The 27521-nt window shown below is 38.8% G+C and overlaps 1 protein-coding gene across 1 annotated transcript in view; it reads left to right on the top strand.

The window, feature by feature from the left end:
• LOC108645842 (ephrin type-A receptor 7) overlaps positions 1-27521 on the top strand; it is a 66623-nt gene that overhangs the window by 15793 nt on the left and 23309 nt on the right. The window contains exons 3-8 of the mRNA XM_031896215.1: positions 3566-3728; positions 8842-8950; positions 9785-9840; positions 17562-17687; positions 22968-23153; positions 24043-24104. Of these exons, the coding sequence (XP_031752075.1) occupies positions 3566-3728; positions 8842-8950; positions 9785-9840; positions 17562-17687; positions 22968-23153; positions 24043-24104 (702 nt within the window). The remainder of the gene's footprint in view (positions 1-3565; positions 3729-8841; positions 8951-9784; positions 9841-17561; positions 17688-22967; positions 23154-24042; positions 24105-27521) is intronic.

Raw genomic sequence — 27521 nt, forward strand, 5'->3', positions numbered from 1 at the left:
TTTGTAACTTTTTAGTAACAGTTATGGATTATTCTTTTTTGCTGTAACTTTATAGTTAAACAAAAATTCTCAATTTACTTCACAGCTGACAGTGCTGGAAATTGTCCATCCATTAACTTCAATGCCAATGATTTGAATATTCCCAGTGATAATAACTTAAAAATGGTCATGCATGGAGAACTCGCATCTAGTTGCACTTGGAGATGCATTCTAAGCTTTGTGGAAGGTTCACAATTCTAGCACTCTTTTGTTTTCTTATTCTGAATGATGTTAGGTGTATTCCAGGAGACACCCATGTGCTACACACCTTCTGCTTCTGTTGTATGAAACTGTGGTAAAAGACAGCCACAAATCTCTATGCATCATTCTGGGAGTATAAAGAATTGTGCTTTAGGGCAAATTTAGCTGAGGAAAAGTTTGCACCTTACCCTGTTATATAGTGTAACCCTTTCTTGGCTGTAACAAGCCAACAGCACGGCTAGATAGGCCTTGAGCATGGGGTACACGTGACTCAATCCTTCAGGATGGGCCTTCGCTATGTGGAAGTAACCAAACGGAGCTATGGTGTAGTGCAACTACAACCCACTGTAGCTGTGTGCAGTGCAGAATAACAAATGGGCGCCAGAAGGTTCTTGCAGTTTAACAGTAGAACTGGTTTAATTTCAGCAACAAGCAACTTGCAGGGTTATGCAATATACTCACACATCAGTTAGCATAGCTTTCTCTGAGGACAGCACAGAGAGGGGGCACACCCGCTCCTCCCAACTCCCCTTGAGCCAGGCAGGATCAGTGCCACCGGTTCAGTTGCTCACTCTGTGGAACAGCTAGCTGGATACCACACTCCTCAGGCCCCACGGCAACTTTGGATCAGGGTTCAATCTACCTGCCTCCTAGGTCTAAACCGTGGCCCTACACTAAGGCAACAGTGCCTGTATGGAAGGGTACTCCCACAGCTACTTTCCTCTGAGCCAAACTGCTCGTGCTCTCTTCCCTCACTATCTCACTTTACTAGAAAGTGCTCCACAAAACTTGCTATCTAACTGGTCCTCATTCACGGGGTCCCTGTCCCCGACTTCACCAGAGTGGCTGACCACACTCTGGGGCACATGGCTTTACTGGAGGCCTAGTCTTCTCCCTCCAGGCTCAATGCTCCTCTCTCTCAGAACACAGGCAGCCAAAGAGACAGACCCACTCCCTGCTAAACACTATATCTGTGTCCCAGGGGAGTGGTCTCCCTATTAACCAATAATCACACATATGAACTCAAAACTGATACATGGGTCTTTGCCCAGTGACAGCACAAACCAGGAAGCTGCAGGGTTTAAAGCCATAGGGACTAGTTAACCCTATGGATCCCTACATTCACCCGGGGGAAAACCCATTCCGTCCCGGCAATGGTTCAAACATACACATTTCAAATCAGTGCAAAAATCATGTACAACACACAGTACCAAACATCCTCTTCAGGTACCCTCTCCTGAGGCATACCAGGTACAATGGTTCCTGTGGACAAAACATGTTACAATTTCTCAATCACTTACAACCCCATCGTGTGCTTGGCTGTAAAGGAGAAAAAGTCAGTGGGTGCATGCAATTGTTAAAAACACACCCCACCCAACATCAACTTTACTTAGTCCACATCTGTCCCACCTTTATGGGCAACAGACGTGGTCATCCCCCCTAAGTGTCTCTGTCCTTGGGAGTCCATAGGGGTGACCAACCAGTGGGAAATCTGGGCATAACCTCACACCTTAGATTTCTCCCAACCTCCCGGCCTTTATCCGCCATCTCTTTAGACGATAAAGCAGGGTCTATGGAAAGTCACTACAGTTGGGGTGCTCCGCCGCCGCAGTAACACCCGGGGGAAATGGCTTGCTTACCCCCCTTCTCACAGCAATCCAGTCCGCAGCCGCGGTCATCTGGAACTTATCCGGTTGCAGTCCTCAGTGGTAGCAGCTGCTTACCAACTCCCAATCAGGCAGCATGTCTCGCTTGCATCTGGGTCTGAGGTCTGTCACAAAATGGCCGACACTCCGCGAAGTCTCGTCAACAAGCGTGACCTCACGCGGGATCTCACAGAAGCGCGCCAAACTCCACAGCGATTGATTGATGGCTTCAACAGCCAATGGGTACTCTCGGGGGAACCTTCAAGCCCGAACCCACGGCCAAACAAAACGTAGAATTCACGATCAGCATCCACAGGCGCCTTTTCCTATCGAGTCCGGCAGCCTGTCAGCAAAATTTAAAGGTACATGCACACCAGCTCAGCACCCTCAGGATAATGCTCTGCCCTGTTCAAGGATGGCTCCGCCCCACGTTGGGCGCCATAAATGTAACCCTTTCTTGGCTGTAACAAGCCAACAGCACGGCTAGATAGGCCTTGAGCATGGGGTACACGTGACTCAATCCTTCAGGATGGGCCTTCGCTATGTGGAAGTAACCAAACGGAGCTATAGTGTAGTGCAACTACAACCCACTGTAGCTGTGTGCAGTGCAGAATAATAAATGGGCGCCAGAAGGTTCTTGCAGTTTAACAGTAGAACTGGTTTAATTTCAGCAACAAGCAACTTGCAGGGTTATGCAATATACTCACACACATCAGTTAGCATAGCTTTCTCTGAGGACAGCACAGAGAGGGTGCACACCCGCTCCTCCCAACTCCCCTTGAGCCAGGCAGGATCAGTGCCACCGGTTCAGTTGCTCACTCTGTGGAACAGCTAGCTGGATACCACACTCCTCAGGCCCCATGGCAACTTTGGATCAGGGTTCAATCTACCTGCCTCCTAGGTCTAAACCGTGGCCCTACACTAAGGCAACAGTGCCTGTATGGAAGGGTACTCCCACAGTTACTTTCCTCTGAGCCAAACTGCTCGTGCTCTCTTCCCTCACTATCTCACTTTACTAGAAAGTGCTCCACAAAACTTGCTATCTAACTGGTCCTCATTCACGGGGTCCCTGTCCCCGACTTCACCAGAGTGGCTGACCACACTCTGGGGCACATGGCTTTACTGGAGGCCTAGTCTTCTCCCTCCAGGCTCAATGCTCCTCTCTCTCAGAACACAGGCAGCCAAAGAGACAGACCCACTCCCTGCTAAACACTTTATCTGTGTCCCAGGGGAGGGGTCTCCCTATTAACCAATAATCACACATATGAACTCAAAACTGATACATGGGTCTTTGCCCAGTAACAGCACAAACCAGGAAGCTGCAGGGTTTAAAGCCATAGGGACTAGTTAACCCTATGGATCCCTACAATAGTATATAAAGTAAATGAGTCCCGAGTTTCAGAGGAGATAAAACAAATGTTAGTAACCTATGGTTCCTAGTATAATTATTTATATTAATTGTATTAGTATGCTGGAAGCCTTACTGTCATTTAGAACAAGAAATTCCTGTATTATATGATTGAGAACAGAACACATTTTGTTTGAGGAAATTCTCGAATTTCTCTTTGTGAATTTTAATAAATGACTGCTACGATTTTAGATTCAGCATAAGGAATGATTTGGGAATGGGTTTGTTTAATATGCTTTGTTTTTTTTCTTCTCTTTTATTCACACCACAGGATCAAAGGGACCAGAGTTACTCCACCGTGAGAACACCTTTGACCACGGTGACTGTTTATAATTTAAAGCCGGGGACTGTTTATGTGTTCCAGATCCGAACATCTTCCTCACAAGACTTCAGCAGCTATAGCCCTACTATTGAAGTGGAAACACTTGGAGAATGTAAGTAAGGCTCCATCCCTCAAATGATATATGGTGCCAACAGGTGGACACTCCTTAAAAGGAACAAACGTAACTGCTAAAATGAATAGCTTTATGCATTTAAAAAGAACACTCTGTATTATTATTTTTAACATGCCACTTAGATGAACTTTTATTTACTTATATACAAGCATATGATCTGTTATCTGGAAACCTGTTATCCAGAAAGTTCCAAATTACAGAAAGGCCATCTCCTATAGACTTCATTATAAGCAAATAATTGTAATTTTTAAAATGATTTCCTTTTTTTCTGTAATAATAAAACAGTACTTGATCCTTTATACTTAATCCTATTGAGTTTAATTAATGTTAAGGCCTAACACTCAGTCCATATAAAAGGCACAGCTGCAAAGGCTCCACACCTACATGAAAGCAGCAATTTCAGCATTTGTTTGTACAATCGTTCCATAGACTTCTTAAAGTGATAGTAGCACTTCAGTATCTGCTCTGTGAGATGCCATTTTGCACGTTACTGAACAGACATGCTTAGAAATGCTGTTTAAGCAGAAGAAGCAACATAACAGCCACAATGATGTCATGGGGCCCATCTATCAAAGCACTGCCAGTTTTGTGTGTAGTCTGCTATTTTTCCTGCAATTCTGCATTTGTGCCCAACATGCTCCACGTGCCCTTTGTTTTTTTTTTCAAATTCTTTCTTTCATAAAAATAGAGAAAAAAGGGAGCAATGATAAACTAAAATAGTTGACAACTATATATGGTATTCCAAAAGTGTTTACATTGCTCTTAAAACAGTGAAAAAAATTACTGGAGTTGCTTTTGCATATTTTAGAGGGGTGGGGAGATTAGAAAGTACCAAGTAATGCCAATTTAGCTAGTGACCTTCTGTCACTGAGCTCCCAGTGGCTATTCAAGTACAACATTTCTTCCCTTGACAGTGCAGGAAATGTGCATCACTAATACAGAAAACAGGTTTACTCTTGCTGGAGCTCATAAACCTAGCACAGGATTTATAGTTAGCAAACATGAAGTCAAATAATGTGATTTGTGCTGTGTCCCACTGTAGATTAAAATTGCTATTTGTCTGCTTTTCAAACAACCAGGACTGTGTTTCAGTAAAGGTGTTGTTAATAATACTCTGCAATTAATAGTTGTGTCTTACTGTCTTTTCTGGGGGCTACTCCAGTATCCCTATGTATGGTTCTTAGTAAAGCTGTACCACCATTATTTAATATTTCATGACAATTCAGACACTTCAGGGAGCTGTTTCAAAAAAGTCTATACTGTTATTTTACTGTATGTCAGCATATACAGTATGACAGACCACACACAAATGAATACATGTAAATATTCATGCTGCTTCTGTTATGGAAAGTGCAGAAACAAAGTGAACATAAGCAATACTTACAAAGAGTCTATTTGCCCTTTGGTCACTAAGGCAAAATAACTAAAGCACTTCAGCCAACTAGAAGAGCAATATTGAGAACACCTGGGGATGTTTAGTTTTCTGAGCAGAAGAGCAGCATTATTATGCATCTAAAAATGATAGGCAATGAGAAAGCATGTTTGTTATTTGATGGTATGCTGCCTTCATAATAATATAGTCTTCCCCTGATTACTACTTTGCTTTTCCCTAGCTCTGGACCATTGTGTTTTAAATTGTACAGATTAGGCATATTGGAGCTTCTGTAATGTGGCAGAGATTCATATGTATTTGTGTAAATAATGAATATGTTGGGGATCAAGGCATTTAGTCATTTTTATGATTATTTATTGCAGTAAACTCTGATTGCCAATTTATGGACTAGAAATAACTGCCGTTAGCCAATGATGTATAGTTGAGTGTAGAAGCACATAGCTAACCCCATTGCTTCCACCTTACCCAAGTTAATGAAAATGAACTTGGCTTTGGTGTAATCCAATACATTAGAATGCTTGGAAGCATATACTAATGCTACTACTACTTTGTTAGGGAAAGCAAGCAAAAGGACCAAAGGTTATTCCATAAATATTCACTTTCATTTTAACTAAAGTTCTTTGTAACAAAATAAATAGGAATTTTGTGAACAATTGAGCTGGATGGAGTATATTTTTCTCTATTAGTATATTAATAGACTACCCCATTTCCATGTCTATAAAAATCTCTTATTTTTGTGAATGAAAATGTTTCAGTGCAGTGCAGTGTGCAGATACAGTCTGATGGAAATAGCAGGCTTGAGAAAAATGTTTTGATCAAAAAAAAAATAAATAAAATATGTGGGTGATTTCCATTTAAGTGGGCACCACTATAACAAATGAAAGACTGGAATGATAGCTTGCTCTGTATGAATTTTACAGATTGTGCTTAACGGGGCCTTAAATTGCATCCGTTTACTGCATAAGAGACATTTGCAGAATGAATTGAATCCAATAAAAATTTTATGGAAAAAAGTGTGGCTGCCTGGAGCCCTCGCATGCACATGTTGGGTGGAAGAAAATTAATGAGTAGGAAAACCATTTGGATGCCATCATTTTTAATATGCCCTTGTGATAAACAGGGATATTTTCCTTATGTCATCTTATAACATGTTGCCTGTACAAGCCAAGAGTCAGGAGGTTTCACTTTAATATTTCAGTAACAGCATATTAAAATACAGTTTCCTCAACCAGACTGGGCTCAACAAATGTGACAGTTTCCTATAGCAGGAGAAAGATTATGAAATTGACCCTCCCCCCATCCCACTTTATTTCGGATGTACTGTAACCCTTGGAAAATCCTGTGGAAAATGAAGCATTTGTATCTATACTGTTTTGGCTGGAGTTCCATATTATGAACTGAGAATGCTTAATGTGGTGTATTTTTATTTCAGTTTTATGCACACTAATACAGAACAAAGTGCCAGACTGTCAATGCTGCAGTAGAAAAAATAATGTGTAACTCTTTCAGTGTAAAGGGTAACTAAATTTTATTTTTTTATTTAAAGCACACAATTAGTAGCAATAAAAAAAAATAACTTCTTTATAAACATTGCCCTTTTCTTTAGTAGGCAAAGTAGACATCTCGAAGTAAAATGATAATATTTTACTATTTGTTTTGCTAGAGTCAAGATTGGATTTTTTTACCCACAAGGGTAACAAAACAAAACTCACCACAATCAATATATTGCAAAAAAAAAAAAAGACAAAGAAAACGCCTCCAAAACCACTGTATATGCATGTAGGAAAGTTGTCTCCAACTGACTTGTATAAGACAAATAGACAGGGGCTTTATATAAAGCTTATAAAACTAGGATCAAGAGGATAAAACTTGATGTAACTTCACCTTCCAAATTTATGATATGCCTTCATAGGGATGATGATTTGTACAAAGTGAGCGGAGTTTTTAGTTTCAGTGTGTGTCAGCCCCTCACTTCCTGGGCTTCAACATGATAAGGAAGATTTGAGTTGCATAGAAATGAAATTAATGCACAGTCAGTGGTCATTTAGGGTATGTGTTGATTAGTTTGGAATATACATTTTATTACAAATGATTTGTATTTCTATTGCTAAATTATCTTGCATAGGGGTTTAAAGAATAATGGGATTTCAGCAACATTTTATGATTTTGATAACATTTTTATTTGAATATTACTGAATATTACACTTTCTATCAATTTTCAATGCTTTATAAATAAAAAGTTTACCTAGAAAACATTTTAAAATGAAGTCTTTTTTACGGTGTATAAATATGACCCTCCTAAGTTAGGAGAGGTTTCAAAAATGCTACAGTGGAATGTAGTTAAAACAATACCATACTATATACCATAGCCCAAATACATCTAGGGTTTAAGGTTTAATGTAAGATCATAGTGACAGACTGGGCTGGACACACTGACCTTCTGGCACAGAATGCTAAAAAGCAAGGAGCAGTCATTACAATCTACACATCTGGAGCAGATGGAACTTGGGGTCGCTAACTTTTTCCTGTGACAAGACTTAATCACATCAGTTTCCATAACTTCAGTACTGGAAATTAAGCCTTTTGCTAGCATCATTGCTGAACCCTCTCAGCTGGTTGCCTGTGAGGCTGACATGCTGAAAGTTCCTGTATTTCTATAACAGCTTTGCTGTTTTGTGGGGTTTACTGTATTCATCAAAAGAAGGAGTATGAAAGTACCGTATTTTTCGCCCTATAAGACGCTCCGGAATATAAGACGCACCCAATTTTAAAGGAGGAAAATCTAGAAAAATCTGCCAGTAGCACATCTGTCACTGTCCCGCCGCACACAGCCTGCCCAGCCCGGCATTGCCATTCCCAGCTACCCGTACATGTTGCAGCCGGAACCCGCCCCCACACACTATGGTCCAAAGGCGCACATCTCCCTGTCACCTGAGCACTGACATGACGGCACGGTGTCACACTGAGGGATACTTTCTGCATGTGAGAAGAGACGCCCGGCCCTCCCCCCACGGAATCTAAATGTACATGTAGTGCCTTATTGCCTCCTCCCCAGAAACACCTGCCCGGGCTGTGCGTCCCAGCGCTGTCACAGCAATAACACAAACTGTCTGAGTGTTTCGTTCCACTTGTGTTCCACTCATGTTCCTCTGTGCACCCACACTCACCTCATACTTGAGCGCGGCCCGCCTGCTCCATCATTTCTATTTACTACTCCCCACCCTACCCTACTAGCACCCAAGAGGCCCCCCAGTATGGGTAAGCAATGCGAATTTAAAAAATACGAAACCCCGCAACTTGCCATAGCGACGCTCGGTGTGACGTTCTGCGTTGTCAGACGTCCGGGGGGGGGGCTGTCCCACAGTACTGCCGGGGGTTGCCCCATTCACTGAGGTGCCTGCTGATCCCATAGCCGCTCAGGCTGCTGAATGCTGTGCCTATTCCATGGCTGCAGAGCCGGCCTGAGACACTGAGGTGACACTCTCTGGGGCCAACTGGCGCCTGTACTCGAGCATGCTGGAAAACCTGAGTGGGGCTCAGGCGTATTCGTCGTATAAGACGCACCAACTTTTCCCCCCCAGTTTTGGGGAAGAAAAAGTGCGTCTTATACGGCGAAAAATACGGTAATACTCTACACTGAATATAATATAGTGAATAATATTTGTAAATGACCATTACATCTTTCTTTTCTTTTCCTAGTGGCCCTGGTTTCAACCGAACAGAATCCACTCATCATTATAGTAATTGTTTCTGTGGCTGGATTTATTGTGCTACTGTCTATGGTGGTTGGACTTATGATATGGAGAAGGTGAGACCCAAACCTAAACAACTGCTAGCACTATGGAATGATTATACTGAATATGTGCCTTTCAAACATTGAACACTGAGGGGGGACAGGTAGCAAAGCAATAGCAAGCCATTTATCAACAAAGGACATGGCACACCATTCATTACAATAGGAAGAAGGGTGTGTCATCAGTTTAAACAAAGTGTGATCCATTTGTATATTGCCAATATCTTCTAGTTGATAAAAATTGGTTTAGCTAGCATGAGTTACTTTTGTGCATTTCAAGCAGATCATGGTATCCCTGGGGCTGCATACCAATGAAATTCATGGCCTCTAGGCTCACCTCAATGTTTCATTCACATGTCAGGTAAAGGCATCATCCTTGACAATCAGAATGCCTACACCAAGCAATACAATAGACTCAGCACTGCTTTGCTGTCAAAACAGAGGTTTACTGCATCTCATTTGCGTCACTGCACCAAGCTTTCCATGTAGACATATACAGATTAAGTTTGCTGCTGTTTTGTACCACTTGAGTCACTTTTTCCATTGATTAGGCTCTAGTTTATTCTTCAAACCAATAACATACTTCACTTCACAAAGCCAGGACAGGAAGTAAGACACTGACATTTTCTGTACTTTAGCAAAAGGGATTTGAGTAAGCATATCTAGAAATGGCAAAAGGGTCACATAAAGGCATGTAAGTACAGAACAGAATGAAACAATATGTATGGAGCGTACTACTTAGGAGGTGGAAGATCCATGAAATATTTGACAGCCAAACATTCTGAATGAAGAAATATTCTGAGTTTTATACTTTCAGTGGTTATGTTAATTGTGTTTATTTTCCTGCAGGCAATGTGGCTACAGCAAGGCTAGTCAAGATGGCGACGAGGAACTGTATTTCCACTGTAAGTTGAAATTATATAATATAAACGATACTTATATATTCAGAAAGCAGCAATCCAAATATATGTCATTGGAATATAGCAGGCAACGTACCTGTAATTTTCCAACCTATTGTTTTTCACATACTTTTAAAAAAAGCCACAGATTAAAAAAGCATATATTTTTGCAACTCTCACAAGTAACACCTGTCTCTATGAGTTGCATAATACTTATCAAAGTAACTCCACAGCATTCACACCTCTGTGAGTTTCAGGTGTCACTTTTCTGAAGAGTTACAAAGTGCCATTGTGATTGGATTAGTGGAAGAGTTCATATGCTGAGGACTTCCCATACCAGTTAGTTAAACTGAAGAAGCTTCAAATGAGGTTTTTTTGCCCCCCTCTGGATCAATTAGCAGTTAGGCAGGTTATATATAGGCATTATGGTTGAACTTGATGGACATATGTCTTTTTTGACCTAACTTACTATGTTACTATGGCTGAGTAGTGAAACGTCTTCAATGATTACTTAGTAAGTCCAGTTGCTTTAGATTCATTTATAGTAGATATACAGTACCATGACCTGGATGAATGAAAATTCACTGAAGTTAAATTTAATTCATGCAGAGATTGAATCTATGTTTTCTACCAATTTAAAGTAAAACAAGCAAAATTACAAAAAAGTGATGAGGCAGAATGATGAGGTGTCTGTTTGGTTTTGTTATATGGCCATAAGCGTGTAATACCAATCTCCAGCCACTGGCTGCTGGGATATGCTAAGGGGGTGATTTATCAACATCCCAATTTGAATTTTTTTGTGCTAAAACTTCCAAAATTTGATTAATTAAAAATGTAAATTTATGTAGAAGTCAATCGGAGTTGTCCTAGGAAGAGTCAAGCCATATTTTTCATTTGAGATTTTTGAGTTTTCAAGTTTTTTTTCAAAATTCGCTAATTCTAGGTATTTGAGTTTTTTATCCAAACAAGTTTTCTATATTAATAAATAATATGCAAGTTTATTCAAATTAGGTAAAAACTCTCCAATTCACAAACTCAAAAAATGAATAAATAAGCCCATAAGAGTTGCATATCTGTGGCTGCTAAAGAGTCAAACGTTAAACAGCCGTGCAGAAAATTCTATCAATAATTGTTTCAGAAAGCTGATCTATGATAGGATTCAGCAGGGTATTTGGATAGTCAGCTTTTCACCGCTTCACAAGTATCTGTCTTTGTGGAACTTCTCTTTCTTAGCAAGACACAATGATTTCACAGACAGGACTTGTCAGAGATGGTTCAGATGTGAGAAAGAATAACTTGATTTGATTTCTGGTATTTGTCATGCCAAGGGTGCTGTATTCTACTGCTCTGTGAAGCATTTCACAGCTATCTTGCTGCCTTCACTTTCCAAATGTCTCTGTCATTTAAGCACTGCTCCTAAATTTACAGCCACGTGAATGTAAAGATAAACAGGCCATTGGAATTTATGACACTAAATGGCTAATTGGCTGATGGCTATAGCAACCAAAGCAGATTCATAATTGGCATATGACTGATAAAACCTAATTGCTAACAATGCAGTATAGCCCCTAAAATATTAGCAAATTATTCCTCAGACCTGCACAAACAAATGAAGAGAAAGTTATTGAATATATTTGTGCCCATGTTATAAAATATATTGGAAGCAAATATGCAGTATTTTTTGCCCTCACTGTCCAGTTTACAAAAACACTTTATTACATTACTCCCATATTGCAGCTTCATATATTAATATACTTGGCTATAATTTGTGTGACTTTCCTATTTTTGTTCATTTCTGAAAAAACAGAGTATATGTTTTCATTTTAGTGGAATATTGGTGGAGTCAGGAAAGAGCTTCCCAGCAGAGGTGATAAAGGCTAGATGAAGCTGTTAGATGAGCTGAATTGATAAATGACCAGGAAAAGGCATAATTATATAAACATAGAGGACTAAGTATGAAATAGTTTCTGAGGTTTCCCAGCAGACTGCTTTGGACAAGCGTATGTTTTTCCTGCTGTCACATCCTATAATGCTAGTGCTCCTACTGATACCAAGCAATTCCAGTAGGCTCTTTGATTCCGGGATGCTTCTTATTTACTGTAGCAGAGAATACTAATAAGCAAGTAATGCAAATAACTGTCATGTATCTATACAGGTTGCAAACCTGCTACTTGACAGTTATCCCAGTTAACACTCCTATTGGGGAATGTAATAAACGCTGTTAACAAAACAAAATGAGCAATGTGAACAATTTTTCTTTTCTACATATTTAATATAGCTTTTTCAAACCTGCAGAGTATTTAGTGACCCTTAAGCCAGTTGAAAAAGGATGAATGTTTGATCAGTAGCATCAGCAGGCAGTGTATAAAATAAAACCTGTTACTAACAAAATCTCTATCCCCCCCATTAAAAAGCCACCTTCAGGTCTTAAAAAATTAAAATGTGCAATGTAATAATTGTCTAATGAACAACATTAGATTGTTAAATATGATTTTAATACCGTTTCACCACTAAATCCTTAAAGTTACTCAGATACAATTAAGTAACAATTTAACCATACCCCCTGTGAGAAGCTGTTTAATGTTGTATATAAACATTTTCTAAGGGTAAATAAGGGAATTAATTAGTGAATGTTTATGTAAATGAAGTAAAAAGCTACATAGGAATTGCCATATGTGTGGCCTTTATAATTTAGCTACAGTAAAAGCTTTATGTAAGGGGACAAATAATTTATGTAAAAAAATTTACAATGTATTAATTCATAGACTTTTCAATCAGTGATATAGTTAGGGGCTGATTTATTATTAAAATCCCAATCCCTTCAGATTGGAAAAGCTGTTTTCTTTGCTTGAATTATTTGTTTCATTGCTGTAAAAAGCTTTTCGAGATAAAGGCAACTATTAAATTGCATTGACATAATGCTCATTAATTTTCTGGAGCATAATGATTTTATGGGTTCTTAGAGCTCAGCACTGCCTTTATAGCTTTTGGGGTTTCTCCCTCCAATTTAAATACAAAAACTAGGATAATCCTAGGTTAGCCTTCCTTTTCAGATTTCTTCTGGGGTTCTCAGTATGTTCTAGGCCTGCTGCCAACCGAGAGTCAATTAAATCACTTTTTACCTGTGAATTCATGGCTAGTCAGAGCATGGACACTGGATTTGGGCAGCCCAGAAGGATATCTGGAAGTTTGCAGCGCAAATGATCCTCTCATCCCCACAGTGTCCAACTATATGCTATAAAACAGTGCTGTCCAACTTCTGTGGTACCGAGGGCCGGAATTTTTCCGACCTAGGTGGTGGAGGGCCGATAATGGAAGCCAGTTTTGACCACTCCCCTTTTTGAAACTGCACCCACTTGAAACCGCACCCGTGTTATCACATGACCATACCCATATTAATGGTTGAAGTACAGCAAAAACCTGCCATACTCTGCCTTCCCTACCCTGCCTGTGTGTGCCATACTCTGCCTTCCCTACCTTGCCTGTGTGTGCCATACTCTGCCTTCCCTGCCCTGCCTGTGTGTGCCATACTCTGCCTGCCCTACCCTGCCCTGCCTGTGTGTGCCATACTCTGCCTTCCCTACCCTGCCTGTGTGTGCCATACTCGGCCTTCCCTACCTTGCCTGTGTGTGCTATACTCTGCCTTCCCTACCCTGCCTGCGTATGCCATACTTTGACTGTGTGTGCCATTCTTGGCTGGTTTGTGCCATACTTGGCCTGTGTGTGCCATACTCTGCCTGCCCTACCCTGCCCTGCCTGTGTGTGCCATACTCTGCCTGCCCTACCCTGCCTGTGTGTGCCATACTCTGCCTTCCCTACCCTGCCTGTGTGTGCCATACTTTGACTGTGTGTGCCATTCTTGGCTGGTTTGTGCCATACTTGGCCTGTGTGTGCCATACTCTGCCTGCCCTACCCTGCCTGTGTGTGCCATACTCTGCCTGCCCTATGCTGCCTGTGTGTGCCATACTCTGCCTGCCCTACCCTGCCTGTGTGCCATACTCTGCCTATCCTGCCCTACCTGTGTGTGCCATACTCTGCCTGCCCTATGCTGCCTGTGTGTGCGCCATACTCTGCCTGCCCTACCCTGCCTGTGTGCCATACTCTGCCTACCCTATCCTGCCTGTGTGTGCCATACTCTGCTTGCCCTATGCTGGCTGTGTGTGCCATACTCTGCTTGCCCTATGCTGTATGGCACACACAGGCAGCACACAGTGACACAAAGCTGGCACTGCTCCTACAGTCTACATTTATAGGGGTCTGTTAGGAATGCAAGTGCAGTGTTAGCCATAGTTTTTTTTACTCAGAATTAAATTTTTCCCACTTTTCCAGAGTCATTGCATCTACTTGTGGATTTACACTTGACCCAACTCTGTTTGATGTATTAGGGCTGTGGCACACGGGGAGACTAGTCGCCCGCAACAAATCTCCCTTGTCTCGTTTGACTTTTCCCCCCGAAATACCATCCCACCGGCAAGTATGTAAATCGCTAGTGAGATATCATACGCGGTGCCGCAATTTCCCCGAACAAGTGTCCCCATATGTAATAAAAGGCACTAATTGTGCCCAGATGCAGTAACTCATAGCAGGGAATAAGAGGTTTGCTTTTAAATAGGTGACCAATAAATGCTACTTGCTGATTGCTATGGGTTACTGCTAATAATCAAACTTAATTACATAACCCACGTATAATTCTGTGTACACTTTTGACATATTGGACATAATTGCACTCCAAATTGTTGGAGTGAGGACTGTGTAATTCCCAACTTAAATGATCTGAGCATGATACTTTAGGAGCACCTAAACATGGGGGTTGAGAGAGGTAATGTAAAAGAATTGGGAAAATACTTTTAAAGCAAAATTATGAATAGCATGCAAAGACAATGTTGTGATAGATGTAAAAAAAGGTTTAACTTCTGTCTCAGTATCTCTTTAAGAGATTTATCCTAACCTACCCAGCCAGAGAATATTCACCTATGACAATGGCTATTGACAATTGCTTGGCTAATAACAATAGCTATGGCTAAAATGTATTTTCAAAGAAGCCTTTAAAAAGGGTTGGGTGAGTAGATAAATGGAGTTCTATGTATCATCCTTTGGTTTCATACCTTACATTAGCTCACTATATTTATTACACAAAGCAATGGTATTTTGAATTTTTAAACAAGTCCCACTTTTTAGTGGAACATGTTGTTAAGATCAATCCACCAACCCCACCATTCTAATTATAAAATGTTCCAATGACCACCACTCTTTATAATCTATCCTTCATCCAGTTTTTTATTAAAGTTCCAGGTACTTTATCAAATCCCTTAGCAAAATGTAAGTAGCTCTACTGCACCCTAGTTTCTAGGGTTCTGCTTACCTCTTCATAGAAGGCAATTACATTTCTCAAGATCTATTGTTCATAAAGCAATTATGGCACAAATCATAAGTAAATTAGTGAATTGGCAATGGCAGAGATAAGCTGTTTTCATAACCTGGGGTGAAGGTCCTTAACATTTGTTTAGAATTACAAGTTCTAGTCTTCCCCTGAGGCAAGCTGCCATCTTTATATGGATTCATTAAATGGTTTTTAGGCAGTGTAAATAGAAGAAGAATAGCAGTTTACGATTTCTGCTTTTTCCCTGCTCTTGTCAACCAAGTTACACCCCTTGATACCAAGGGTCCCACTCCTAATTTGGGATTTGTTTTACTCTTTGCAGCAGTGCCCTGATTGCTTGGCTGTTTGTATTTTTTTGCATTTTTATTGGCCTTCTTGTAAAAAATGTTTTAACTAAATCAACTTATTTTAAAGCCTTTTTAGTATTAACCTAATGCTGACCATTATATTGTTAGGGGATCTTTTTTATTTACAAGGGAAATTTACTGTTAAGTAACATTTTGAAGCCATTCCATTTTTGTAACAATGTGAAAAATCTTTATCAGTTAATATGGAGCAGTGATTCCCTTCTACTGGGTTTCATTTTTAAAATAAGTGTCTTAGTCACTCCATTATGTCTATAAAACATAATCTTAAAAGGCACAATGTTATATGGACTTCATTCTTCTCACATATACTGGGAGGTTTGTAGCATATACTGTACCCATAATCTTTTTTTGCCTTCTCACTCCTCCACTGTGTTCCTATTCTAATGCCACATCTCCTTCTATAGAGGTGCACTCCATTACTGATACAGAGACTGAATCCATTAAAGATACAGATATTGTACCACAATTCTTACACCATAACTTTATCCATGCATTTAGCTTCCTAAAGTCTTGCTATCTTCCTAATGTAAGTGGCTCTGGTAAACTCTCAGTCACTGTGGAGCCCCATGACCTATATAAACAACCAGAATTAGAGTGGGTTATCTTTAATGCAAAATTTCCCCAAGGGTGGGGTAAGCAGGGCTGTAAATTGAGTAGAAGTGTGGAATAAATCCTTGCGGGAGTTGCTTTGGCATAGATTATTACATTGTAAGGGGAGATAGTGCATATATTATATTCTCAGTTACCTGCAAACGCTGCAACATACAAAAATTGTGGTGCCAAGATTGTGATATTCTGCATGCTGCATGGTTTGTCTCTTTCATACACGTTTACATAATAGTTATATATAGTATCTATAAATAATAAAAGGCAAGAAATGCATTGTACTAAAATGAAAGGGTTGGATAAGTATAAAGAATGATATTGATTATGAATATGTTACTTAAAACATTGCTACATTAAAAAACGTAGATTTCAGAAGATTTTGGGCATTAGTAATTTTTTTGTACATAGGAACAATATTACTGGAAAAAGATGCTTGATTAAGGAAAGTTATTACAATATGAAAGAAGTCTTTATTATGTTCTGTAAGAGTACATATTATACAATTGCTTCTAAAAGCATTGAAATTGATCACTGGGGAGGTTGAATGAATCACAAGGAGATATATAAGAATAACTTTATGTTTATCAGCAAATATGAAAAATCACTGTAGAAAAAAAATAATTAACATTCACTATCCATCAGAGCTGCGTTAATCACTAGCTGTTAGTGCATGTCCATAGCTGGTTGATAGACAAGGGACATGCATTTGTTTCACTTAATTGTGGGTTGCGGATGGATGAGCTGCACTAAAATGAGTTTCACCTGAATGTGTGAAACTGGTCATGCACAGCAAACTATAATCAGTGCGATATTTCTGCTATCACACAGCATAAATTGTGTACGGAAAACTGACGCTTCCCGCTGCTGAGTAAATAATGCAGCCATTCTTTTACAAAATGAATTTTGCTAACAATTGTGGGGTTTGGCTCAGTTATTAACCCTCTCTAGTTTGTCCTGCTCATGGCAAAACTCATATTTCCAGTCAAAGGTTATGTGACAATAATCTATCAGATCCATACAGAAAAAATGTAATTTTTCATGGAATACACTATAATTCAAAGCTCATCCAATCAGGTTAGATGGGCAATTTGGGAGCAAAGTTTGATTTCTTTATATGGATCATGGTTCAAGTATACTGTATATAGATGTTCCTGTTGTTTACCACAAGTCTTTGTTTATAAGAAGGTATTGGCAATTATTCAATAATATATGGGATAAAATAATAGAACTGACTCAGAAATTTCTGATTTCAGATTTACTGCACAAAGGTGTTAGTTTGCATATGCTGATATCAATATCAAACTGAATATTCTGATTTAGTTTTGATGTTCGCCTTTGCGACTAACATTTTTTATTCCATTGCTTTATTACAGTTAAAATACCCACAAGAAGAACATACATAGACCCAGACACTTGTGAAGACCCAATGCAAGCAGTTCACCTTTTTGCAAAGGAGCTGGACAATTCCTGCATAAAAATCGAAAGAATACTGGGAACAGGTATGTGCATATGCTACACAGCAAAACATAATAGTGACAAGAGACACCTTATTTTTAAATTTTTAATTCTATAAATTTGTTAAATGCTATTGTATTATACTTATGAAGTACAGCATGGGACCTTATCTCTAATCTGCAACAGAGAGCTTTTTAGGTATGTGTGTGGGGGTAATTTACAGCCAGGGAGACTATTCCAAAAAATGAATACACTACATAGAACAACTTTTGTAACTGCATGGGAAAAGAATGGAGGATATCTTAACTTGCATGGCAGATCTCATTACTTTAAGAAACTGTGCCTTCCATAGCTGGTGTGCCTTCCATAGTGGGAGCCAGAGCAGTGGAGCGGGACACAGACTGTTTTGCATAGTTCTGAAGACATAAAATTATAAGCCAACAATGTATGCATCCAACACATATCATCACAGCTCTTTTGTGAATGATCTTGCACCGACAGACATTCCTGTTCTCCTAATACTGTATATAAATCGAGTATTATGAAATACACACAGTATCACAACCTACTTGTTAGCATCTAGTGTTAATATTCATTATTACTTTTTGGCTCATTAAATTTCATACCACTACAAATCTTCTGCTCAGAATGATTTTGAGATGAGCTCACTGTGCCAAGGCAGCCCAAGGCCATTTGTTCTGATATTACTTGTATGACTGTCAGTGACAGATTGTGAACATAACAGTGACTTTCACTGGCCTGTGCCATGGTGACATCACTGTCCTTTGAGAGAACATTATATTTCTGTCACTTGTTTAAAGAGTTGTCCATATGCCATTGGAATTAAAAACCAAGAATGGTAAAGATCTTCACAGACAGACACATGCCTTGACATACTACTTATCTTCTGCTTGTTTGCTTAGCTGCTCTGTGCATAGATACATTGAATTATAAACTTTGTAATGGTTCTTTTTGGTTTGTTTCTTACATTCTTTTACTTTTTTATCAACCTTTTACTATTGTTTGAGATGAATGGTATCCTGAAGATGCTAAGACTCAAAGTATTAACAGAGGGCAAGGCAGCAAACATTAATTCTAGGAAACAGTTCAGAGAGTACAGGCTGGATGTGTCCGATGTGTAAAGAAAAAAGACATTGGTCAGGGGTAGGCAGCAATCAGACATAGTTGATAAACAGACAAAAAGTTGGGACCCAGAGAACGAGAAACAAAATTATTACTCAAGGAACTCAAACAAGAACCTATAAATGGACAATCAGTCAGAAGAGAATTGCCCTTTTAGTCTTGTTATTGTGCTAAAATGTAGCATGATGACATACGTATATATTGCTGTAGCATAATATTCTCAGTGTGCCACAGTGCAGTAACTTTCACTGCCATTGTGCCGTGGCTAGCACCATGATGAAGGAGGCACCTACAGTATATACTCAAAGATATTGGGTCCATTTACTAATATAGGGGCAAAACAGTACAAGTGCAGTTGTCCATATCATTAAATTAAAACAACATGACTTGATAAATCAGGATCATTATTTTTAATAAGATACTGATTTTCCCTGCCAAATATCTAGTTGTGTGTTTAAAGTAAGTATAAAACTGAGTATACTTGCCTAGGTTTGGTTGGACAGTTTGGTCACTATCCATTACACTTCTGGGTAGAAAAATATGGAATAGTTTTGCCAAACTCTCCTGTCATCCCATCGGATCAAAACAGATATATATTTATAATCACAATTTTATCTTTTGATGTCACCTGCTGGGAACTCATTTTGGCCATTGATTAGATACTTAACTAGTATATGGCCACTATACACATGCACTGGGGAGCTTGAGGTGAACTCCCATCTGAAACTGTTTAGACACCAGTTCAGCTATTTATGAGGAGTGAGTTTTATTTGATTGATCTGCATTGGCACTGCAAGTAGAAATTCATGCATAGAATTGAATTTCCTCTTATGACAGAATATAGGTCTTAGTCTTCCAATTATCTTTTTATTGAAAGAGAAAAGCCTTCCCCTGGAGCAAAAAAAACCACTGGTTTCTTATTAGTCTAAGGTCTTTGCTTCATGAAAAATTCACCAGCCTGCATATAAGGCAATTTGATCAATAAGGCAACTTTTTCTAATGTAATAATCAATGTCTCATATTCAGGAATCAGCCTGTCTAGAGCACAAGAATCAACAATGGGCAAAATAGTGTTTTCAAAATGTTTTTAAAAATTCGGAAAATGTGGGAAAAAAAAGATTATTATAAGATTTGACAGCAGAAGTCAGTGCTTTAGGTGTACTGGTCTGAGTTTAATCTGTAATCTCTGTTGAACAGGGCGAATCAGTTCTGCAGATGTCTGATATTCAGCAGCGCAGGCAATTTGCTGTTTTTTCTTTATTCTTCCTCCAGTTTATATTCTCATTTACCTGCAACAAGGTTGGCATTAAACGATGCTTCTGATTTCTTAGTGAGGCTTCACAAGCTAACATCTGTTCTGAGAGGCTTAGCTGAAACATGAAAACTGTCTGGAAATATGCTAAGTTACTAAATGATTTATTGATTTTTCATCCGCTTTGCCGCTGAAAACTTTAAAGCAAATTAATTCCATTCTTACAACCCTGAAGCTTTAATCACTTGTGCACGGCTAAACTTCAAGCTCAGTTCTTCAGGGCCTGTCGCTTTTTTACTTTTTTTGAGAGACAAGTTCATTGAGAGGTTATGAAGATCTTTTACTCATTCTGTGAAGTCTGAAGGTTCTCATTTTTTATATTATGAATTATGATGGTGTTCACCTTTCCCACCCGTATTTTTTAGAACCATAAGACATCAGATTTATAAATCTAATCTATCCACCTATCGTCTCTTTACCTATCTCTTTCTGTCTCTATCTTTATTTATATGTAAAATAAAAAACAATAGATCATCTATACTCACCCATACCAATATGTTAAGGGGACATCAACCTTCCTTAAAACTGACTTTTTTCCACCTCCAAAATCGCGAAAAACTAAAATTGCTAACTAAATTACAGATGCAATAGGACTCTCTAATGAGAAACCCCCCCCCCATTAGCACTACATCAGTCATCTGTTTGCTATCTAACATACTGAAATGTCTGAGTGTGTGAATGTTGTACCATGTTAGCCATCATTAAAAGAAACCAAGATTTTTTGTGTGGTATCATGCCTACAAGGCCTTTTTACTAAATGGACAAAAGGGGCATTTCATCTGCTGTAACATTTGACTGAAGTATCCCCTTGAAATAGCAGACCCCACCTTTAAATCCATTGGGAGAGCATATCAGTTATACAACCTGTATATTTTTTTTTTTTTCTCCCATTTTGTAATAATGGTTTACCCACTCCTATGGTTGTTAGTCCAGGGAGCTGGATTGGGCCTCAATTCTGTTTTGGTAAACACAGACCATTTCTTTATTACCCCCATTATTATGTCCTAGTTCACCTGCTTGAGGGTATCACTATCACAAAAGTATTGGGGCCACCACAGGGGGCCCACCAAGGAGATATTTGCCCTAGGCCCACTAGCACCTTAAATCAGTCCTAATTGACTAAATGAAGAATAAGAATTGAATGTCTTGAGAAAAAAACTAAAAAAATAATATCTCTTCATCAGGCATTTTCACATTGTTTCAATTTCTTCCTTTGTAGTTATAGCCAAATGTACACAGGATATACCCAAATTGTGCTGCATGTTAGACCAGCTAACAACTGTAAATGTAAAAAAGGGTTTTATATACAATTTAGTGGGAATTATTAAATATTACAGTTACCCTAAAAGCAGTTTTCCAGTGTTATTTTGAATAGTAAGTGCGTTTCCAGTTTGCAGGCATTCTTTGCAAATTTCCAGTTATATATTACAAGCACAAACATAAAAAAACAGAATTGGGATATAATAATTCCATTATATTATAGGATACATTTATACAGAATTGTGGAATGAATACAATAAAACAAACATTTGTTAATTTTAACAACATAAAAAGAGATAAATGTATTGAAATTATGTGGGAAATTGCTATGATTAAAGATATCACGCACATAAGTGGAATATCTCTATCCCCATGGTATAATAAATATAATAATATAGTTTCTGAAGAGGCATCTCCCTGGAGTAATCATTCCAGCCTTAATATCTTCTTCCTGTTATTTAACTCCCATTTTAAAGTATTGAGCTTTATTCCACAAGGCTGGCTAAATGCAGTTACTTGCAAACAATAATTTTACAAAATGCCTAGACTCACAATCTTTTGGGTTTTAGATAAAAACGCATTTAGCATATATCACTGTAAATCAAGCATACCTGAGAATCTGCTATTTACTTTGCAGTCTTGTGTGCATGAACCAAACTAACAGGAAGTTGTGCCCAAGGAATTTTAATGATAAAAGAAAAGTGATTGTTTCAATGCCATTTACTTTCGGGTAGAAAGCCCTCTGATTTAAAGGAGAAGGAAAGGCATTTTGGCATTTTACTGCCAATAGATTAGTCGCATTAGTGCAAACTAGAATGCTATATTTATTCTTCAAAATGCTTTACTATACCTGAGTAAACAGCCATAGAAGCTTCATCTGTTTGTTTAAGATAGCAGCTGCCATTTTAGCTTGGTTTGACTTCACTTCTCTGCCTGCACACTGCTCCTGGAACAACCCTAAACTCAGATTACACAGCAGAGAGGGGAGGGGGAGGAGGAGAAGAGAGGGGGAGAAAAGAGCAAACTGAGCATACTCGTGCCATGCCCTGAAGAATTTTTCTGAGAGCAGGAATTCTGACACAGAAAATCATGTCTTATGTATCTATTGATAACTTAGTCTTGGATTATATCATAGGTGAGCAACATTTACTACAGATGGAAAGTCTTTTAGATGAAAGTGTTAAAAAAAACCCAATATCAATGTACCTATTTGACATCTAAATGGGTACCTTCCTTACTAGATTTCTGTTTTTCAATAATTATGTGAAACAATCATTTTGTAGATTTTTTCCTGCATCAAAGAGCTTGTTTACTAAGGCATATTAAAAATACTTGAAGTAACACTTTCTAAAGAAATAGTACTTGTGCACTGTATCCTTTCTCCTCCTATCTCCTATTTTAAAAACTTGTAATACTAGAAATATTAACACTAGACATTTGCATTAAAAAAATCACATAATCTTAAAATACCACTAGCTATAGCTAGTGAATGGACAAAAAAGGGTTTTCAATGTACAGCATAAATCTGATGGAAGTGGGCAATGCTACCACTTAGCATTTTAGCATCTTAATGATAAACTACACTAAACATTTGTTTTTTGATTTTCAGGAGACTATGGGGAGGTATGCAAGGGATGTCTAAAACTTCCAAGTAAGCGAGAGCTTCCTGTTGCCATTCAGACCCTGAGAGCAGGTTGTTCAGAAAAACAGAAGCGAGCATTTTTGGCCGAAGCTAGCATAATGGGTCAGTTTGACCATCCCAATATCATTCGTCTTGAGGGAGTCATAACTCGAGGTACAGATTCTTTGATTGCTTATTCTCAGATTCCCAGAATTATAAACCAACAAATTTTGATTTAATAGGTTGGATTGAAAATAATTGTTGTGCATTGGTTTAATTAATTTAATGATGCAGATATTTTTTCGGCAGGTGCTAAAGGGACACAGTCATAAAAATAAATGCCTAAATACGTTTATTTAATATACTTAAAATATATTACTAGATATTTACCCTGTATATATACAGTATATAGAGAGAGAGTACCACACTCACTGGGACATTGTGTAAAAAACAAAAGTTTTATTGAAATAAATTGGATTTCAGAATAGGGCGCCCCAAGTCCGCCCCTTTTCACCGCCCACCTCGACCCCCCCCCCCATGCGCATACATGCCACTTAACTCACATACGGAGGAGTGGGGAGAGGATGGGCTAAAGGTTCTGTGTGTCTGGCCCCCATTGCTCCATATGTGAGCAAAATTTCAGTGCAGCTGGGCGGCATACCGACCCTGAATTTCTGCCGCCCTAGGCCCAGGCCTTTGGAGCCTCACCACAAATCTGGGCCTGTCTCTGTACATGCTTTTACACCTGCACACCCGGCAGCTCCTTAAATGACATGTGTAATGGCATGTGGTCCACTCCTCGCACAAATGGAGATATGACTTGAGGAATCAGATCCAAGCTGCGATATATGTAAACTCTTTCTGACATAGCCAATATAGTTAAACCAGATGGGAATCACATATGGAAGAGTTTTTTCTTTATCTTTCATTTTAATAATGATTTATGTTTATCTGTGTCAGTAAAAGGATTCCTAACTATATTGCTAGCATACCATACCTCCAGTGAATAGATTGCACTCTGGTTGACTGCAGATAAACCTAATCAAGTTTTTATCGTTAACAGGAAACACTATGATGACTGTAATGGAATATTTGGGCAATGGAGTGCTGGATTCCTTTGTACGGGTATGTGTACATGAATCTATATTTTATCAATCTAAATACAAAGGTATAACTATAAAGAACACAAATGTTGCCAATAATTCTCAACAGACCTGAAGAACAGAGAATAATTAGAGCTACTGTTGTTTTTTTACTTAATCAGTGTCTTAGCAAAAAGCTGACTGACTATATTTATATATTTTTTATTTATATGTAACTACTTGTGTACACATTGCTGATGTGAAAAAGTGGAAGGCTACATCACACACTTGGCTCCAGAATGTCACGTAAAGGTTCAATTATATTTAGATCTGGTGACCGGGGTTGTAACAGAAGGTGTCTGACTTCATTCTAGTGTTCTTGAAATATGGTAACAATCGGAGGGAACAATGCTTTACACCATTAAATATATAATATATGTTTATGCATTTTTTTGTGAAATTTCTGCTTAACAGTTGTGTACTTTTATCTGGGAAAGCAAGAGGATCAGCAGTCTCCTATCCCTGGTTGTATGCTACTGTGGACCCATATGCATTTTTGGGATTAGTACCCATTCTCTGCTGCTGTCTGCAATAGTAGTCTCCTATGATTATGCTTATGGGAAATTAAACTTTGTACAGCACAGTAGCAGCTTATCGCAGCAGTATAGTGATTATTTTACACGGAATTTTTTTGCTACCTGCAGCCCATGAAATAGGAACACTGCAACAGTGTTCCCTAGACAGAGGGGACTGCTGAGGAGTCCCTTGCCTTTCCAGGTACTGGAAGATCAAGTTTCTGCAGTCCATGATTTACTAAAGGGAGGGAAAGCATGATAAAAAAAGAACAAAATGAATGGGGTAGCTTAATTAGTACAATGCGGGAAAGTTAGAGAGCAGAACACAGCAAGCTGGGATAAAATGGGTCTGGGAGATAAGGAGGGACTAAATAGAAGGAAAAGTAATTACAGAGAGGGAAATGAGATTGATATGACCAAAATGAGAGGTTGGCTAAAGGTTAAGGAAGGGGAAAGGAGTTAAGAGGTTTATTGGAGTAGAGTAGGTAGAATGGGTAATAAATGGGAGGAAGGGAAGTAGAGGAATATTATGTAGGAGGAGAAAAAAGGAAGAAAGAGATAAAATATTTGAAATTAGGTAGTAAGCATGAGAGAAAGATGTGAAAAATAGAAAAGAGAATTCAGTAAAAAGGGCAAAAAAAAAATATAGAAGAGGAGTACAGAGTAAACATCAAGAATCAATAGTAGTAGATGAGATGAAATCACGCATTGTGATTTTACCACACACACATTATGCACAATATATATAATGTGTCCACTATGGACTTTTTGTCCACTCATAATTTATATCTTTTACCTGAAGTATCTGAATGTCTCTGAATTATAATATGTGTGAAATAAATATAGAATTCTACCTCCCTTTATAAGATTCACAGTATATAACTTTTGTTTGTCAGAACAACAGAAAAAAAACATAAAAGGCCGTAAGATAATAAAAAGTAGGAGGATAGGAGACAAAAGCATCAGAGCAGAGAATTTTGTCCGTGTTGATGTTGACAAAGGAGAAAATGGTATTGCAAGGCAATGCAAATTAGCACTCAAGCTTTTGTGTGGGTGATCGTGTAGAAAACACATTTCTATAAGCCTAATAGTCTCCTAGCTCTTTTGATGATCTAGCAGTATGTTTTGTTTGTTTTTGTGTAGGAGCTGACAAGAGGGTGGAAACATTCATGATCATATGGTCCCAAAATGATAAGTGTCTGAATCAATTGTGTCAGCAGCACTGTGGCCACTCAGCTGTTTTCAACATGTTTTATCTTTTTACTTTCAAAAGTACCTGGGTTTAGTGCAAAATGCCTATTTGAATTTTTAGTGCTAAGTTAGTGCTGAAGAGGTTGTCATGGGGAAAAGACAATACAATACATTATGTGTATGTAGGCAGAGGAACAGGAATAGTGTTTGAATTCAGTACCCTTTTCCATGTATCCCACCTTTGGTGGGGTAGTTGGAACTGACTCTGTTTGTTCTTTAGGGTTTCTATTAGTAATGAGCTGTGAAAAAATTTGCAAAATGGCTACTTTGACGCAACCGCAGCTTTTTTCTTACTCGCTTAATTTTTTCTGCTGCAAATTTTTGCAACCGTTTCGTGAAAAAATACGCCAATGTCGAAAGGCAGAATTTTGCCGAGAATCCATGTCATCACTAGCCCCTATAACTATTGTGGCACTATGTAGGATTGTGGGCAAGGAAAGCAATATTTCAGCCAGCAGCTTTAGGGTTAATGCTGTCAGGCAAGTATGTGCATTGGTTTCCAATTAACTTAGATACTGTGTTTTAAAAAAAGCTTGCCTTCAGCTCACTGGGCTGCCTATTAGGAGAAATGGGTGCTCCACAGTGAACCTGCTCTGATCAGAAACACACAGTCTAACAAACAGGTGAATACCTTCCTTGTATTGTAGTATGCTAGGATCAGAATAGCTAAATTTTGTGCTAGAGAGGGGAAACAAACTATAATTAAAGCCAAGCTGTACGCATAACACCTAACCCAGTTCTGGCACTTATAGTACAGGTCAAGCACTGTAGACTGGAGCACTTAATATCCTTCTGTTGCAGACAGATACAGACGTAATATAGATGTTTTACAAATGAATCACTGGAAAAAAAAAATAACAGGAAGCATTTAGCTAAATAGTATTGTTAAAGGAGAACTAAATACTAAAAATGAATATGGCTAGAAATGCAGTACTTTACATACTGAACTTAATGGACCAGCCTACAGGTTTATGATCTCTATAACAGTAATGATCCAGGCCTTCAAAGCTGTACTCAGGCACTTACCTTATCTTGGATTTTGTTAGGAGTGTCAGTGGCACTCTGGGACCACCTTGCACCTGAGTTGAAATGCAGAAAATTACAGGTCACCCTCCTATACTATAGAGCAGGTATCTCTAACCTTTTTTTTTTTACCTGTGGGCCACACTAAGATGTAAAAAGTGTTGATGAGCCATACAAGTATGAAAAGAGCTTTTTTGAGGATGCCAAATAAGGGCAGTGATTGGCTATTTGGTAGCCCCATGTGGACTGCTGGCCTTCAGTAGGCTCTGCTTGGAGTAAAAATGTGTCTGTATGCTCCTAAAACTTGTCTCCAAGACAGAGATTTAAAAATTGGCACCTACTTTGAGGCCCCTGGGAACAACATCAAAGGGGTGATGAGCAACATGTTACTCACGAGCCACTGGTTAGGGATTACTGCTATAGAGTATATTGCAAGTTGGTCCCTAAGCTAAGGTAACTGACAGAAGATGGCTGACTGGATACTTGCAGAAAAGAACATGGTGAGCAACTGGGGCCTTGTAATGGCATCTTGACTCTTGAGTTCATAACTAATATTCCCTGCTCCAGATCCAGCTACATCTAACCATGGTATTCATGTACTTAAAAGTATA

Source organism: Xenopus tropicalis, chromosome 2 (assembly GCF_000004195.4).
Source record: "Xenopus tropicalis strain Nigerian chromosome 2, UCB_Xtro_10.0, whole genome shotgun sequence".
Lineage (NCBI taxonomy): Eukaryota > Metazoa > Chordata > Amphibia > Anura > Pipidae > Xenopus > Xenopus tropicalis.